Below are 16,855 nucleotides of genomic sequence, written 5' to 3'. Positions count from 1 at the left end.
CTTTTCTTGGTCGAACACACAAACACCGATACACAACTTTTTGCTTTTCCATGGCGACCTTATCAGTCTAGTTCTCTTTTTTTATCATCACAGACAGCAGATTTCATGAATGCCTAATTCCCACTGTCTTCCATGACATGTTTCACAGTTATTGTTGTTTCTTTAAACGCCCTTGAGGAGAAAACAGGCATGCCTGACAGTGTGTGTAACATTTTGTGTACCAGATGACCGGTTCATCATGAAACAGATGTCTTCCATGGAGGCAGACTCCTTTGAGAAGTTTGGTCCCCAGTACTTCGGCTACATGACCAAGGCCAGCACTGAGAAGGTCAGTTGATGAATTTTATCATTACATTTCTCTTCAGTGAGTAAGGTGTAGGCTTGCGAGAAGGTCAGTTGATCGTTACATTTCTCTTCAGTGAGTAAGGTGTAGGCTTGCGCATGTGTATGAGGACACTTGCATTTCTTTTGACAAAGACAAAGAACACAAGAATTGCACAACGTGGCTTTTTGTTAGCAGTAAAAGTAATCAGCTGTTGTGTATTAACTCATTTGGGGCGCGTCTAAATTGTCCCTCGTGTTCCCTCCGGGCGCATGATTTTGACCAATTTAAAAAAAAAATTGCAAAAATGTAAGGTAGGCAAGGTTGTTTTGTGTTGTTGATTTAAAAAATTTTTTTTTTAAATGGGTCAAAATCATGCTCCCGGAGGAGGGAACATGAGGGACAATTTAGACGCGCCCCGAATGAGTTAATACACAACAGCTGATTATTTTTACTGTTTGAAACTTGCTCTTTTAGAAAATATATGAAACATTTAAAAGAACATACCTTTTGTTATCTTCACATCCAGTCAAACTACCTCTTGGTTCCACTGTAGACAGGCAGAAGTTTATTGCCGGGGTTGTTTCCCTTGGTCAGCGGGGCCGTTTACACCGTTAAAGATTCGTGATATCTGTCGGATCGTAACTTCCAATGTGTCGGCAACACAAAGCACAGCTGTCGGATTTCCAATTCCGACACAATGCGAATGAGTTAACCCTTTGGTTGAATTTGTCACTTCAAAAAATAAGAACACAAATGTTTACCACTGCTGGCACAGTGTCAGTTAATGCTTCAACATATTCTGTACTGATCAAGTTTTTATTTCCCCCGACAGATAGTTCCTATATTTCTTTGTTGACTTATTTCAGAACCCCACAGCCCTAGCAAAAATTCTGGGAGTATTCCGCATTGGATTCCGCAACACACAAACCAACAGTACCTTGAAGCAAGACCTGCTTGTCATGGAGAATCTCTTCTACAACAGGAAGATTGTGCAGGTACAGTGCTAAGTGATTTGCTATTACAATAGCCGTTAATGCATTTCTGATTTCGGGATATGTGTGCTTTGAACATATAACAATACCAACTGCCATGTAGCTTGTCATATGTGTTTAACTCTGTTACTGCTGCAATTTACTATCAGTATAAGTATCAATGCTTTTGTCATTGTAAATCTGTGTTTGCCTGAATAAAAAAACTGTTGAAGAAAAAAAGTAGACTTAACACTACTCTCTCTCTCTCTCTCTCTCTCTCTCTCTCTCTCTCTCTCTCTCTCTCTCTCTCTCTCTCTCTCTCTCTCTCTCTCTCTCTCTCTCTCTCTCTCTCTCTCTCTCTCTCTCTCTCTCTCTCTCTCTCTCTCTCGCCACAACCCTCGTGAAATAAAATTTGATTTGATTTGATCTCTCTTTCACTCTGCCGCCACCCCCCCCCTTTTTTTTTCTCTCTCTCTGCCTCTGTCCAAAATTTGGAATAGAACCTTATCCCTGTTTGTAACTGAAACCACAAACGATTTACCGTCACTTCAGAATTAGTATGTGCAGAAATCTGCAAGCTCAGCACTTGGCTATCTGTTAATGTCTTTGGTACACTGCTTTATCAGAATTTTACCATATTAATGGAGCTCATAACTTCTTATTCCCTGTGTGTGCATCAGTCTTTTTGTTTTCAATTTTGCAAGTCTTTTAGCTGTGCATAAAATTGTGACTTCAGCTGATGTGTTTGTTCCTGTTGAAGAGTTTGACCTTGGTTTAACCACACTGCTGCTAATGAGTTTTACCTTGATCAGGCTGCTCGCCAAAACACTGGGCAATAATAATCCATTATCTGAGAAGGGCAGTGACTGCGGGTAAAAGCATTCCATTGTGTGTGATTTAGCACTTATTATTATATGAAGTCTTATATCGCGCGCGTATCTCCAGACTCGGACTCAAGGCGCAGGGATCTATTTATGCCGTGTGAGATGGATTTTTTTTTTAACACAATACATCACGCATTCACATCGACCAGCAGGTCGCAGCCATTTCGGCGCATATCCTACTTTTCACGGCCTATTATTCCAAGTCACACGGGTATTTTGGTGGACATTTTTTATCTATGCCTGTACAATTTTGTCAGGAAAGACCCTTTTGTCAATCGTGGGATCTTTAACGTGCACACCCCAATGTAGTGTACACGAAGGGACCTCGGTTTTTCGTCTCATCCGAAAGACTAGCACTTGAACCCACCACCTAGGTTAGGAAAGGGGGGAGAAAATTGCTAACGCCCTGACCCAGGGTCGAACTCGCAACCTCTCGCTTCCGAGCGCAAGTGCGTTACCACTCAGCCACCCAGTCTTTAGTTACGGATGATAATATAAGTCTTAACGGGAAGGCCATGTTTGTGTTATCTGTTTTCTTTTGTGCGGTTCATTCTGGACATAGTCTTTGACTTTATGAATAAATACACAAATACAAACATTGTAATGTGATGTTTCAGAAATTTGACCTGAAAGGCTCGATGCGCAACCGTCTGGTCAACACAGCAGGGAAGCAGGCTGAGGAAGAGCTGGTACTACTGGATGAAAATCTTCTCAAATGTAAGTCTACCCCTGAAAACGGAGTATGGCTGCTGTAATGGTGGGATAGAAAACAGTCATGCATGTAATTAAATTCTCCTTTTAAGTTTTTGAAACGCAGAAGAAGAAATGTAAGTCTTGAGTACAGAATTGATGTGGAGTAATTCTTCTGTTTTCACAGTGTTTTGGGGTTGAGCTGGTGAGGCATAGTACGGGTGAAGAAGATGTTACAGATAAGCCTGTCTTTTTGGCAGCTGTAATAGTGATGAGGTTTTGGCAGTGTCTGGGTTTCAGTAATCAGCATCAGAGCTTAAATACGAGTGTACTTCAAGCATTGTGCCTACTCCCATAATCACTATGATTCTCAAGTTCATAGTGTCCAATTGCCAACAGCCATGCAGGTGAAAAACTCAGAAAATCATATATCATGACAAGACTTGAAACATTTGTGAGAGGTTACATATTTGTGAGAGGTTACATGGCTTCATGAGAATGACTTAGAAGAAAAAAACCCCATAAAGTTAGTTTACTGGGAAGGATTTCATCCAGTCTTTCTGCCAAAATGACCATTCCCTTGTGTTGCAGCGAGCGTTGACAGTCCACTGTACCTACGTCCCCACTCCAAGAGTGTGCTGAAGACGGCCATCACCAATGACTCCATGTTCCTGTCAACCAACCTCGTCATGGACTACTCTCTGCTTGTTGGCCTTGACGAGGTCACCAAGGAACTGGTTGTCGGCATCATAGGTCAGAACACTTTCACACAGTCAAGTGATAAGGTGGACTTTTATTCAAAGAGTAATGTTGATAATAAAAATGATTTTTTTTTTTAAAGCCAAGGCTTGTCTGAGACGATAACTTTTGAAGCTGCATACACGGAAGAACCCCATAAAACGGGGAACACCCCCCCTCCCCCGGTTGGCTTAGAGTTGTGTATTTAAAGGGTAAAGCATAAACAAAATTGTTTCTGATATCGTGCCTCGCCGTGTACGTCAATCACAAGGGATGACTCAATTAGGTTGACTCTGTCATTAACTGTAGTGGTTTTGCGTGATGTTTTGTGGTTTTCACAGATTATGTTTGTTTCTCAGATTACATACGAACATTCACATGGGATAAGAAGCTGGAGATGGTCATCAAAGGATCAGGGATTCTTGGTGGGCAAGGTAGGAAAAACAGAGATTGAATTGACTTCTGGTTCTGTATTTGTCCTCTTCTCCCACACCCCTCTCTCTCTCCCCCTCCCCTGTCGCTCTCTCTCTATCTCTCTTCTCTCTCTCTCTATCTCTCTTCTCTCTCTCCCCTGTCGCTCTCTCTCTATCTCTCTTCTCTCTCTCCCCTGTCGCTCTCTCTCTATCTCTCTTCTCTCTCATCTACTCTCTCTCATCCTCCGCCCTCTCTTTCTCTCTCTTCCCTGTCGCTCTCTCTCAATCTCTCTTCTCTCTCATCTACTCTCTCTCATCCTCCGCCCTCTCTTTTTCTGTCTATGCATGTCTTCCTGACTTTATACCTATTTGTGTGCTGAATGCATATGTTATTAGAGAAAAGATAAAAGATAATTCATTTGTCTTCTTTAACACTTTCTACCCCACCTATGTGGACCAAGTTTTTTTTTAGCAGAGACCAGCTGTGCTGCAGCAGGTCACTCAGAATTGTAGTAATTGTGTAGTAACTGTGTATCAACACGCTGGAATGCAGGCTTTGGACGTTACAGGAAGCCACTGAAGCTAGCAGTCTGAGCGGATGTATCCAGACCTGGCCATATGAGTGGGTACGGATATATCCATACCTGGGAGACAATGAGTTAACTTGCACAGCTAAATGCTTGCCAATAAGTTGTGACATTGAGGTTTCAAACTGCGTGTGTATGTTTGCAGGCAAGATGCCCACGGTGGTGTCACCCCAGCTGTACAGGAACCGCTTTCTTGAGGCAATGGAACGCTACTTTCTACATGTTGCTGATCAGTGGAATGGGCTGGGCAGAGGTCAGTATCATGGGCATTGTTTTTATGCTTCTTCTTCTTCTCATGTGTCTACTGGTTCTGACTTTCTGTCTTAAACTGCTTTTATTCGCTGTCTTTTTTGTGAAAATAGCTGAAATGGTGTGGGTTTTTATTTTTGTTGTTGAAATTATGAGTGCAGATGTGGTGTGTGTGTGTCTGTGCTGCATGCGTGCGTGTCATCCTGAACTCAGGTCAAAATGAGTTCAGCTCATTCTCTCCCCGACCGGACGCTACAGTCCTACGCGAATCTATCAAAACAAAAATACAGAGTTATCTCCCCATATGGTTTTTGCGAGCACTGATCTAAATTTGAGATCAGTGTTCGCGAGACAAAAATGATTGCAGATTGGCCGACTTCGACAGTGATCTCCATTCTGTTCTTCACAGTTATGATTAAGACATCGTTCTAAGGTCAAAACAAGTCGAAATTTTGGGACTGCTGCCGGAAGGAGACCGTAATATATGGTTTCATCACTGTCAACTGGTTACAGAAAAAATCGTCTGCTCCAGTTAGCACCGAAACCAAACGGTTGATTATCACGTGACACTTTAGCCATATTTAGAGTTGTTTGCACAGTAAATACAGCCGCGAAAAATAGCTCGCTTGAAACTGTCTTACATATCAATTCCTTTGTAATTTAAAAATTACAAAACACCATGAAAAATCATTATCGACAATCGCGAATCTGCTTATATCAATAATACATTACAAAAAGCTCTAAATATGTAAAAAAAATCGGTTTCCTTGCCAGACAAGTAAACTCAAGGCATCCTGTCAGGGAGAGAATGAGCTGAACTCATTTTAACCTGAGTTCAGGATGGCGTGCGTGTGTGCGTGCGTGCGAGCGTGCATGCGTGATTTTTATTTACACTTTTTCTAGTTTGAAACACAGACTTTGAAGTTGCAAGCCATTTTTTCAATTTGCAGACTATGTAAGTTATGAGAATGTAAAAGACCCTAATCTCACTGAAAGTCTTGAAAAGGTGGAAAGGTGTCCTGCACATACATAACACAAGTAATTTTCGCCAATGGCAGATTTCCCTGTGGCCAAGGACCAGATGAGTGAGGATCAGGACATGGACGTCACACAGCCTGCCTCAAAACGCTGACAGGAATGCTCATCAGACTTACCCATGATACATATTAACATTCATAAACTGTGAAGAGTAAGGGACACCATCCAGCTGTGATAGAGATTGGGCATCGCGTGGAGAGACTGGCTTACAGACTGATCTGTGTCACTGAGGGCAATTCTTGACAGTGATAGGGACTTTCACCAAACACTGAATGGCAAACTTTGACTTCCACTTATATAGTCACTGATGGCTGGTCTCAAGAGCGATGGGGACTTTCGCTAAACAAGGAATGGCACATTTTGAGAGACTTACAGCCTCTGATCAGTGAAAGAAGCTTCCACCAGTTCCTGCTGGCAGGCCTGTACAGTGATGAGAACTTTCATCAAACAATGAATGGCAAATTTTACCAATTGACATTGAACAAACATTGAAAGCCATAGTGACCAGGCGCTGGCGGGCATGTTCTGCAAACAGTACGAGGGATTTTAAAAAAAACTATGAAGACTGATTGACAGGTCCAACAGCTGCCACTGGCATCAGATGTGGTGATGGAGTAACTCACTCGACAATGACAGATGCACAAATACTGTACCCAAAAGTGATCTTCTTTCCATTGCAAAGCTTGGAAATTGAAGATGGTTTTCAGATGTCACTAACTTTATGTGTAACAAAAATAATATTTTGAGGGGTGTGTGCAATAGTTGTGACATCTAACTGTATGTGTGATGTTGCAGTAAAACATCCGATGTAAAAAGTGAAAAAGAATGAATGAATTTTTTTATTTGTTTAAAAATGACTACCTTTATGACATACTGATCTAAACACTACAGGTAAGAATACTGATCAAAATATTATGTGCAAGAACTGGCGCCTTCATGTAACAACAGCCAAAGAACTAAAAATCACTGGTGCCGATTCATGAATTTGTCAAGAAATTGACAGTGTCACTATTATTACTGCAGGTAACTTGGCAAGAAATAATACAGCAAGAATGATAGTGATGCGAAATATTGAAGAACACTAACATTTGTGACCCTCCACCACGGAATGAGTCGCATGTCACCTTTGCATGATTTTCATATTTTTTACATTTTCATGAAGAGTTTTTTATGCTCTATCCAGTGGTGAAAACCGTTTTAGAAAAGAGCGAAAACTTTGAGTTATAAGCCTTTGACTAAGGTGACCCTCACACTGTTACCAGACACTCCCCGGACTTATATTAAGCCTAGCGCAGAATGCGCGAGGTGACATGCGACTCATTTTGTGGTGGAGGGTCACATTTTGTAGTTTTGGAATAAGAGTTTCACTCAGTTACCGTGAAGTAATTACATAGCATTTATAGGATGTAGGCTTTTTCCTTACTTATTATGTTTTGCTTTAGACCCTGAATATCTGCACAGGAAAAATGTATCAGCCTTGATTGTGTCTACAGAATGGCGATGATAAAGCTGGACCAGTATTGTGTCATGTCGTTCACTCCATGTGTAATGTCCTGCCCTCAAGGCTGTGTTGTATACATTCCAAGCTTTGGAGCACAAACATTCAATCCTGGTTTTATGCCATACAAGTTGCCACACAACAGTCAATCATGGTTTTATCTGCTGTGGTTCCTGAGCAAAAGGTGCAGTCCTGGTTTTATGCCATTGTAACTGAGCAGAAACGATCATGATTTCATGTTGTCATTTTTTTTCTTCTTTCTTTTTTCTCTTCATCCAAATTAAAAAAACATCATTATCACTTCATTTGCTGATTTTTATTGGTCTTAATCTTCATCTCATTTTAGTTTTTGTTTGTTTTGGAAGATTGTCTTTACCTAGATGTGCTGACAGGCAGCTGTGATGCGTCAAAGATAATTATCCATTTTGATATGGTTATTTTAATGGGCAATAAAGTTTTTGTTATTGTTATTATGATTGTTATTTTTAAAGCTGAATTTGTTTTTGATTTTGCCTTTTTATTCATGAATTCTCAATAATGTCACTTCTGCCAAATGTGCCATAAAGAGATAAACGGTATATTCTGATTCCATTCTATGTGAGTGGTATGTAAATGTTGATGGTATAACATGATAATTACTGTGATATGACCGAGTTCTCCACTGTTTGTTTTAAGGGACCGTTTTAAGCACCGTTTTCTGTGCATGCGGATGTGTACAGCAAGTATGGCAGTGCATACTGCATCTGCATGTATTATTGGTATTTTGTGTTTTTGTAAGTGAATCGTTAATTGTCATTTCAATTTCTGTGCAGACAATCTTACACAAGACATGTCAAATTTAAAATCCAGTGCTCTGCCCAACTGCTCATGTCCACATGTGCAGGGATGAATATTCTTGATCATTTGTTTGGTCTTCTGAAATTTTTACGTTTGGGATAATGAGTGCCTTCAACCATATTATGACACAATTGTGTAGAAATTGCATTGACACAAAAGTGTACTGTGCTATTAGCAAAGAAACAATTTTTTTTCTAAGAATTGTTTTTTTTAATCGCATAGATTTATGCGTAGCCTGTAGTAAAAGGGAATTTGTATATATTAAGGCTTATTGTAATTCGATCAAGTTTGCGTTTTAATGAAACAGATCCTGTGATTGGTCAGAATGCCCCAACTCATTAAAAATTACCGGTCATTAATTGTCGATAACCACTCAAAAATCCAGAATTGGTTCTGTTCTGTTCACACACTACTTTCAGTCCACCTACCTGCAAAGGTCAAGTCCCAAGAAATATGTCTCTGTATTCCTATCGTATCACTCTGCTCCTGTTTTGTTTTCTTTCACACACATTTTCCCTTCTTTTTGACGGGTTTCTGGACAGCAAACTCTAAAACAAATTCTTTTCATCACAAAAGCGATCTTTGGAATTGACTGACGTAGCCCGGAAGAATTCATGCATCAACTTACGTCACGTCATGAAAGCAGAAAAGAGATCGTCGTCAGATTGAATTACAATAACATTAACATGCTTCCATTTGAAACTTCTCGGTCTTCATCGTGGATTGACGCCCTCCCAAAGTCTAATTGAAGCCCTCCGTCGCTTCGTTCCGTCAGGCTTCAATTACCTTTGGCGTCAATCCCCGATGAAGACCTCCAAGTTTCAAATGGAAGCATGTTAATGTGTAATTGGTATTTGAACTTGATAAGTGATATTTTACTGAGGTCATGTGCTTAAGATGTTCCAGACAAAAAGAGCATTACAACTTTTGCTATTACAGTAATTACAAAACGTGTGTGTGTGTGTGTGTGTACATGTGTGTGTTCATGCATGCGTGTGTTTGGGGTGAGAGAGAGTGAGTGAGTAACATGATGTGTTAATTCCTACCCTTTTTTACATTTAGTCAAGTTTTGACTAAATGTTTTAACGTAGAGGGGGAATCGAGACGAGGGTCGTGGTGTATATGCGTGCGTGCGTGCGTGTGTGTGTGTGTGTGTCTCTGTGTGTGTGTAGAGCGATTCAGACTAAACTACTGGACCGATCTTTATGAAATTTGACATGAGAGTTCCTGGGTATGAAATCCCCAGACGTTTTTTTCATTTTTTTGATAAATGTCTTTTATGACGTCATATCCGGCTTTTCGTGAAAGTTGAGGCGGCACTGTCACGCTCTCATTTTTCAACCAAATTGGTTGAAATTTTGGTCAAGTAATCTTCGACGAAGCCCGGACTTCGGTATTGCATTTCAGCTTGGTGGCTTAAAAATTAATTATGACTTTGGTCATTAAAAATCTGAAAATTGTAAAAAAAAAATAAAAATTTATAAAACGATCCAAATTTACGTTCATCTTATTCTCCATCATTTTCTGATTCCAAAAACATATAAATATGTTATATTTGGATTAAAAACAAGCTCTGAAAATTAAATATATAAAAATTATTATCAAAATTAAATTGTCGAAATCAATTTAAAAACACTTTCATCTTATTCCTTGTCGGTTCCTGATTCCAAAAACATATAGATATGATATGTTTGGATTAAAAACACGCTCAGAAAGTTAAAACAAAGAGAGGTACAGAAAAGCGTGCTATCCTTCTTAGCGCAACTACTACCCCGCTCTTCTTGTCAATTTCACTGCCTTTACCATGAGCGGTGGACTGACGATGCTACGAGTATACGGTCTTGCTGAAAAATGGCATTGCGTTCAGTTTCATTCTGTGAGTTCGACAGCTACTTGACTAAATGTTGTATTTTCGCCTTACACGACTTGTTTAGAATTCCATTTTTAAATGTAAGTTAAATGTCTTTGATGATACTGAATAAGCCGCCTGTATTGAGAATATTTGTATATGAAATGAAAGCAAGAAGCCGCCATCACTCGGCATTCTTGCTGCGTATTCTGGAAACGACAGTTCTGATTGTGGATGGTAACTTCACATCAAAATGAATACTCGGTGTACAACAAATTATATTGGCCAGCACTGGATGAAAGAAGGCAAAATGTTTTAATTTTAGTTTGTGTGAGGAGACGATTCATTGTGAGCCTGAAACACAGAACTGTTTTGTAAATGCCTGGTGACAGATGAAATTCATTTAAGACAACAAGGACACCTCAGATGTGTGAAGTTGTGGCACCAAGCTTATTTTGTCCGAATGGTTTTCACTGCAAATAAAATGTGATCCATTTTTATAGCACATGTTTTCTCTTTCTGTATTTGCTCCTTGTATGTGTGAGTGTTTCTTAGCATGTGTTTCCTCTTTCTCTATTTGTTCTGTAGATATATGTCTGGCAACCTCATGCATTAATTTTTAAATACAGAATTATTTTTGAAAACATTGAAACCCATTATTACAGAAATCTCATGACACAGCGATATTCACACACTCATATTTTGTGCAAGAAATACATTTATAGTCAACTTCCCCCTGCACAGTTCTGTGTTTGTGTGTGTGTGTGCAAGTGTGTTTTTAATCTTTCTCTCCCACTCACTTTTTTTCCCCCTATTCCTTTTTGTGAGATACTGCTCCCTCTGTCTCTCCCTCTCCCTCTCTCTCTCTCCCTGACTTTTTCTTTTTCCCCTGTCACATTTTATTTGTTCATGGATGCGTGTATGTGCATATATGTGTGTGTAATTTAGTTTTGTATCTCACTTTTTATTTTTTTTCTTCTTTTGCCCTTTTTACATTTAGTCAAGTTTTGAATAAATGTTTTAACATAGAATGGAAATCGTGACAAGGGTGCTGGTGGTGGTGGTGGTGGTGTGTGTGTGTGTGTGTGTGTGTGTGTGTCGATTATGAGAAAACTACTGGACTCGATTTTCATGAAACGTTACATAAACATTCTCTCAGATAATATCCCTGACCATTTTTTTCATTTTTCCCGATAAATGTCTTCGATGACGTCATATCCGGCTTTTAGTGAAAGTTGAGGCGGCACTGTCTCGCCCTAAACATTTTTTTTTAATCAAACTGAGTAAAATTTTACTCAAGCAAACTTCGACGAAGCCCGGACTCTTGGATTGCATTTGAGCTTCTTGGGCCTGCCTGCCTCTCTTGCGCTTTCCTTCCGGTGTCCAGTGAAGGGCAGTCCTGGTATTTCCACCGCCTTCTCACGACGATGGTCTCCGTGGTGCTCTCTTGATTACACAGGCCAGGTTGGTTGGTTGAAGAAAAAGAGAGAGTTTTATTGGGATGACACAATTTTCGTTTTCAGACGAAATAGTAATTCCTGAGCAGCTGATACTTGTCTACAGCAATTTTTCACGTGAAGCGCGCAGTGTTGTGTTCGGGAAATGCTCCCACGTCCATTAATGCAGTGAACACCCACCACTATCTATACCCCCCACCCCCACCCAAAGGGAGTGGGGACGGGGCGGGAGATTTGGGGGTGGGGGCAGTGTAGTATGGGAGAAGATCTTGTCTATAGATGGTGTTTGGAGAAACAGCAAAAAACAAACCAACAAACATGCATTTGTGTGAACAAATCTGGCCACAAAGAGGCGTAGTACTGAGTTTAGTTTACGTATACCATACACACTCCGAGAGAGAGAGAGAGGGAGAGGGAGAGAGAGAGAGAGAGAGGGGCGGGGAGAGAGAGAGAGAGAGGTGGGGAAGATCAACACAGCTTAGCGCAGTTTTTACTCAAGAAATAGGCTTGTTATGTCTGCGAAGTGACGCAGAAGGAACACGGTCAATCGATTTTAATGTCACCCTTATGATCCACTCATGAGCGGGATACGGTCGAAAATGAGTTTGTCGCAAAATGTGAAGAATGCGACAAATGCCCAGTCCTATTTTGCTGTCGCCGTCGTAACTGCTGACGTAGCAGCTTTTGTATTTTGACGTCGCGATTACATACATACCACAGATAAATAGCCTAAAGAACTAGTAGTACTAGTACTTGAAATAAAGGAATAAAGTCATCATGTTGAAGAACACCTGGGCCTCCAGAGAAATCATCAGGACAACCACTAAGTTACACATCGTCAACTCCAATGTCAAAATGGTCCTGCTCTTACTACGGCTCTGGGCCGTGCAGGATGACCAAGGTGACGCAGCAGAAGATTCAGACATTCATCAACACCTGTCTGGGGCGCATCTTTAAGACTGAGTCAGGTGGACAGACACAATCTGCAATGAAAAGCTGTGGCAAAGTGCGGGTCAGAAGCTCGTTGACAGCCAGATTCTGAGGAGAAACCGGGGCTTGATTGAACACACACTCAGAAAAACCATCGACCGCCAGGCTCTCACTTCCCCTCTTTCTTTTTACCCTGCGGGTTCCGTCAAGAAAAAAGCAGAGTGCGTTGGAGAAACGTCGTCAATGTCCGATGCTCCACTGGGGACAAAGGGCCTCAATAAGTAAAGTAAGGGATAAATATGAAGAAAAAATGGAAAGAATGAATGAATGAAGAAATCAGTCAACAGTCGATAATTATAAACAAACTACACATTCTTTAGTTAGGTAAAAAGGACGGCAAACAGAAAAGAAGACCACAAGCAAATTCCTTGGTGCTGCTTTTCTCCAACTTTTTTTTCTACAAAAAAAGCCTTTCTATATTTGTAGCGTCTTAAACAACGGATGGGAGATCAAAGACAAAAGATTTACGAGAAAACGTTTGTTTAATTAGATTCCTGTCTTTTTACATTTAGTCAAGTTTTGACTAAATGTTTTAACATAGAGAGGGAATCGAGACGAGGGTCGTGGTGTATGTGTGTGTGTGTGTGTGTGTGTGTCTGTCTGTCTGTCTGTCTGTGCGTGTGTGTGTGTAGAGCGATTCAGACCAAACTACTGGACCAATCTTTATGAAATTTTACATGAGAGTTCCTGGGAATGATATCCCCGGACGTTTTTTTCTTTTTTTCGATAAATACCTTTGATGACGTCATATCCGCCTTTTTGTAAAAGTTGAGGCGGCACTGTCACACCCTCATTTTTCAATCAAATTGATTGAAATTTTGGCCAAGCAATCTTCGACGAAGGCCGGACTTCGGTATTGCATTTCAGCTTGGTGGCTTAAAAATTAATTAATGACTTTGGTCATTAAAAATCTAAAAATTGTAAAAAAAATAAAAAAAATTTATAAAACGATCCAAATTTACGTTCATCTTATTCTTCATCATTTTCTGATTCCAAAAACATATAAATATGTTATATTTGGATTAAAAACAAGCTCTGAAAATTAAAAAATATAAAAATTATGATCAAAATTAAATTTTCGAAATCAATTTAAAAACACTTTCATTTTATTCCTTGTCGGTTCCTGATTCCAAAAACATATAGATATGATATGTTTGGATTAAAAACACGCTCAGAAAGTTAAAACGAAGAGAGGTACAGAAAAGCGTACTATCCTTCTCAGCGCAACTACTACCCCGCTCTTCTTGTCAATTTCACTGCCTTTGCCATGAGCGGTGGACTGACGATGCTACGAGTATAGTTATTACGGTCTTGCTGAAAAATTGCATTGCGTTCAGTTTCACTCTGTGAGTTCGACAGCTTGACTAAATGTTGTATTTTCGCCTTACGCGACTTGTTTGGTTTTCTTGCCAGGTTTTTATATGGAATAAGACCATCCCTCCACTTGATCACATACCAAAAAATGAACAGCCTGGGTGCTCACTCTGCACAGTGGGAATTTGTTGAGGAATTAATTTCGTAAAAGCCGCTGGTGGAATTTTAAGAAATTGATTCATTAAAAAAAACTTCCAACACGCCACAGAAAGCAGTCCGGGTGTTGATTTTTGGTATGTTTCTTAGTGAAGAGATGGTCTTACCACATGTGGGCGGGGATATAGCTCAGTTGGTAGCGCGCTGGATTTGTATTCAGTTGGCCGCTGTCAGCGTGAGTTCGATCCCAGGTTCGGCGGAAATTTATTTCACAGAGTCAACTTTGTGTGCAGACTCTCTTCGGTGTCCGAACCTCCCCCCGTGTACACTACATTGGGTGTGCACGTTAAAGATCCCACGATTGACAAAAGGGTCTTTCCTGGCAAAATTGCTTAGGCACAGTTAATAATTGTCTACCTATACCCGTGTGACTTGGAATAATAAGCCGTGAAAGGTAAATATGCGCCGAAATGGCTGCAATCTACTGGCCGTATAAAATTTCATCTCACACGGCATCACTGCAGAGCGCCTAGAACTGTACCCACGGAATATGCGCGATATAAGACTCATTGATTGATTGATTGATGTAAAAGCCTGGCCAGACTGTGCACACGGGAAGGAGTGTGTCTTTAAACCAACACAAAGGAGAAATAACAACACCCTTAAGTTTTATACTTGAGCAAGTAATAGTCTATTTACCCAAGAAAGCGAAACTGCATTATTAATGCTTTTTTGTGATACCACAACGACTCTTTGAACGTAATGATATCAGACAGTTAAGTGCAAGGGCACTATTTTTTTTTTATCGTAATTACTCTATGTACGACATTTTCAACAGCAATAAACCGAGTGTGTCAATGTATTTAGACGGCAATAAACCGAGTGTGTCAATGTATTAAGACGGTAATAAACCGAGTGTGTCAATGTATTAAGACGGCAATACAGCAGAACTAGAATTAGATTACACAGCGTTGTTTCAAAGACCCTACTCATAATGTGAGCGCGCGTACGCGCACGTGTTTGTGCGCGTGCGTGCGTGCGTGCGTGTGTGTGTGTGTGTGCTTGTGCCTGTGTCTGTTTCTGTGTCTATGCGCACTTATGTCTGTTAGCTTCCGAAGCATCGTATCTGCCACATGTTGACCAAGAAAACCTTCAATCCTAGCTTGGTTCTCGCAAGGACTGCAACTATGAGTGACTACTGTTCTTTTCCAGCCCGAGCAAAACTGCAATTCTTCACTCTTTGAAAACAGCGACGACAACGTTGGTAAGTTAAAAGCTACCAACTGCGATTTTTCTGGTGAGAGCCACAGTGAAGCTTATTCTACCATTAGCAATGCCATTCCGCTCTTGGGAACGGCAGGCGTGTGGATGTGGGGAGGAAGGATGGAGGTGAGGGGTCGGGGCAGGGGGATGTGCTCTACCGGGTACCCCTCCGCTAATAATGCTAGTATTATGAGACAATGGCAAGAACTCACCCCCATCCCCTCATCCCCCCCCCCCCCCCCCAAAGTGCCTTGTGCCTGTGCTTTGGACCTGCTCAGATCCCCAGAGCTTACAACTCTTTCCGGATCAACTGCCAGACACTAGGCTTTTACCAGAGTATGCGTACTATTAGGCGTGTTAAACGACTTTCTGCAAATGGCGTCAATAAGCCGATTTGTCTGGTCACGATTCCAGCTCGTGCCGATGATTCGCAAAGTCTTTTGAGAACGAAGTAATTTATTCAGGTTGCAAATGGAGAAAAACAAAATCCCGCCCACACGTTCACTTTCGAGAGCAAAATTAAGGATGGAGTTTACCCCTAAAACAGAAAGTAGAATTAAAATACTTTAGGTCACTTGCCCAGTTGATGTGTCCCAAAGAAAAAGATGGACAGCATTTATACAGAAATAATTGAAATCAGGTGTCTATAAGCTAAAAAACAGTACACCCACACACACACACACACACACACACACACACACTTTGACGGAAGAAGCCATTCGGAATGTCTAAACTCATTCTTTAGAGCCGACACCCAATCGTTGCATGAACAGACATTGTAGAGAAGGAAGTCAGACACGAACACAACCCCCCGCGGGTTAGGGGGAGTCCCATATTGGTTGGGACGAGAAAGAATTTACCCGATGCTACCCAGCATGTCGTAAGAGGCGACTAACGGTTCTGTTTCTCCTTTTACCCTTGTTAAATGTTTCTTGTATAGAATATAGTCAATGTTTGTAAAGATTTTAGTCAAGCAGTATGTAAGAAATGTTAAGTCCTTTGTACTGGAAACTTGCATTCTCCCAGTAAGGTCATATATTGTACTACGTTGCAAGCCCCTGGAGCAATTTTTTGATTAGTGCTTTTGTGAACAAGAAACAATTAACAAGTGGCTCTATCCCATCTCCCCCCTTTCCCCTATCCCATCTCCCCCCTTTCCCCCGTCGCGATATAACCTTGAATGGTTGAAAACGACGTTAAACACCAAATAAAGAAAAGAAGAAAACACGAACACACAAAAAACAAAGTCTGCAACACTGCACAACAGAATTCACACAAGTGCAGAATAGGTTTTTGTCTTTTTTTTTTATAAACCATGCACACACAAAAGTGCTCAATTTGTCGAATCCTTGAAATATTTGGAATTCTCTCTAACTCATTTGCAACCCTTTGGTACTGCGATGTTCCTATTTATTTCAGAAGTTTTTTTTATTTCTTCTTCGTATCTTTCTTTGGAAATCAGTTCGGGACGATCGGACCATTATAACTACAGTAATGAAATAGTTATTGAGGCCTTGATGTTAAGGATAGCTTTATTAACACTTCTTACAGTTCGAACGATTCCGCTACTCTACAAAACCTCTCAGCTCACTAGGT

The 16,855-nt window shown here is 40.6% G+C and overlaps 1 protein-coding gene across 3 annotated transcripts in view; it reads left to right on the top strand.

Annotated features, from left to right (window-relative positions):
* The window catches only part of LOC138959792 (1-phosphatidylinositol 3-phosphate 5-kinase-like), an 83,001-nt gene extending 72,422 nt beyond the window's left edge, over positions 1 to 10,579 (top strand). For all 3 annotated transcript variants that reach the window (XM_070331405.1, XM_070331406.1, XM_070331404.1), the window contains 7 exons: positions 225 to 328; positions 1,192 to 1,320; positions 2,798 to 2,897; positions 3,462 to 3,623; positions 3,968 to 4,042; positions 4,754 to 4,861; positions 5,916 to 10,579. In XM_070331405.1, the coding sequence (XP_070187506.1) occupies positions 225 to 328; positions 1,192 to 1,320; positions 2,798 to 2,897; positions 3,462 to 3,623; positions 3,968 to 4,042; positions 4,754 to 4,861; positions 5,916 to 5,989 (752 nt within the window). In that variant the 3' untranslated portion in view covers positions 5,990 to 10,579. The remainder of the gene's footprint in view (positions 1 to 224; positions 329 to 1,191; positions 1,321 to 2,797; positions 2,898 to 3,461; positions 3,624 to 3,967; positions 4,043 to 4,753; positions 4,862 to 5,915) is intronic.
* Positions 10,580 to 16,855: the final 6,276 nt, after the last annotated feature.

This window comes from Littorina saxatilis, linkage group LG2 (genome assembly GCF_037325665.1).
Source record: "Littorina saxatilis isolate snail1 linkage group LG2, US_GU_Lsax_2.0, whole genome shotgun sequence".
Taxonomy (NCBI): Eukaryota; Metazoa; Mollusca; class Gastropoda; order Littorinimorpha; family Littorinidae; genus Littorina; species Littorina saxatilis.
Note: the sequence above shows the minus strand (reverse complement) of the source record. Positions and strands in the feature narration are given on the sequence as shown.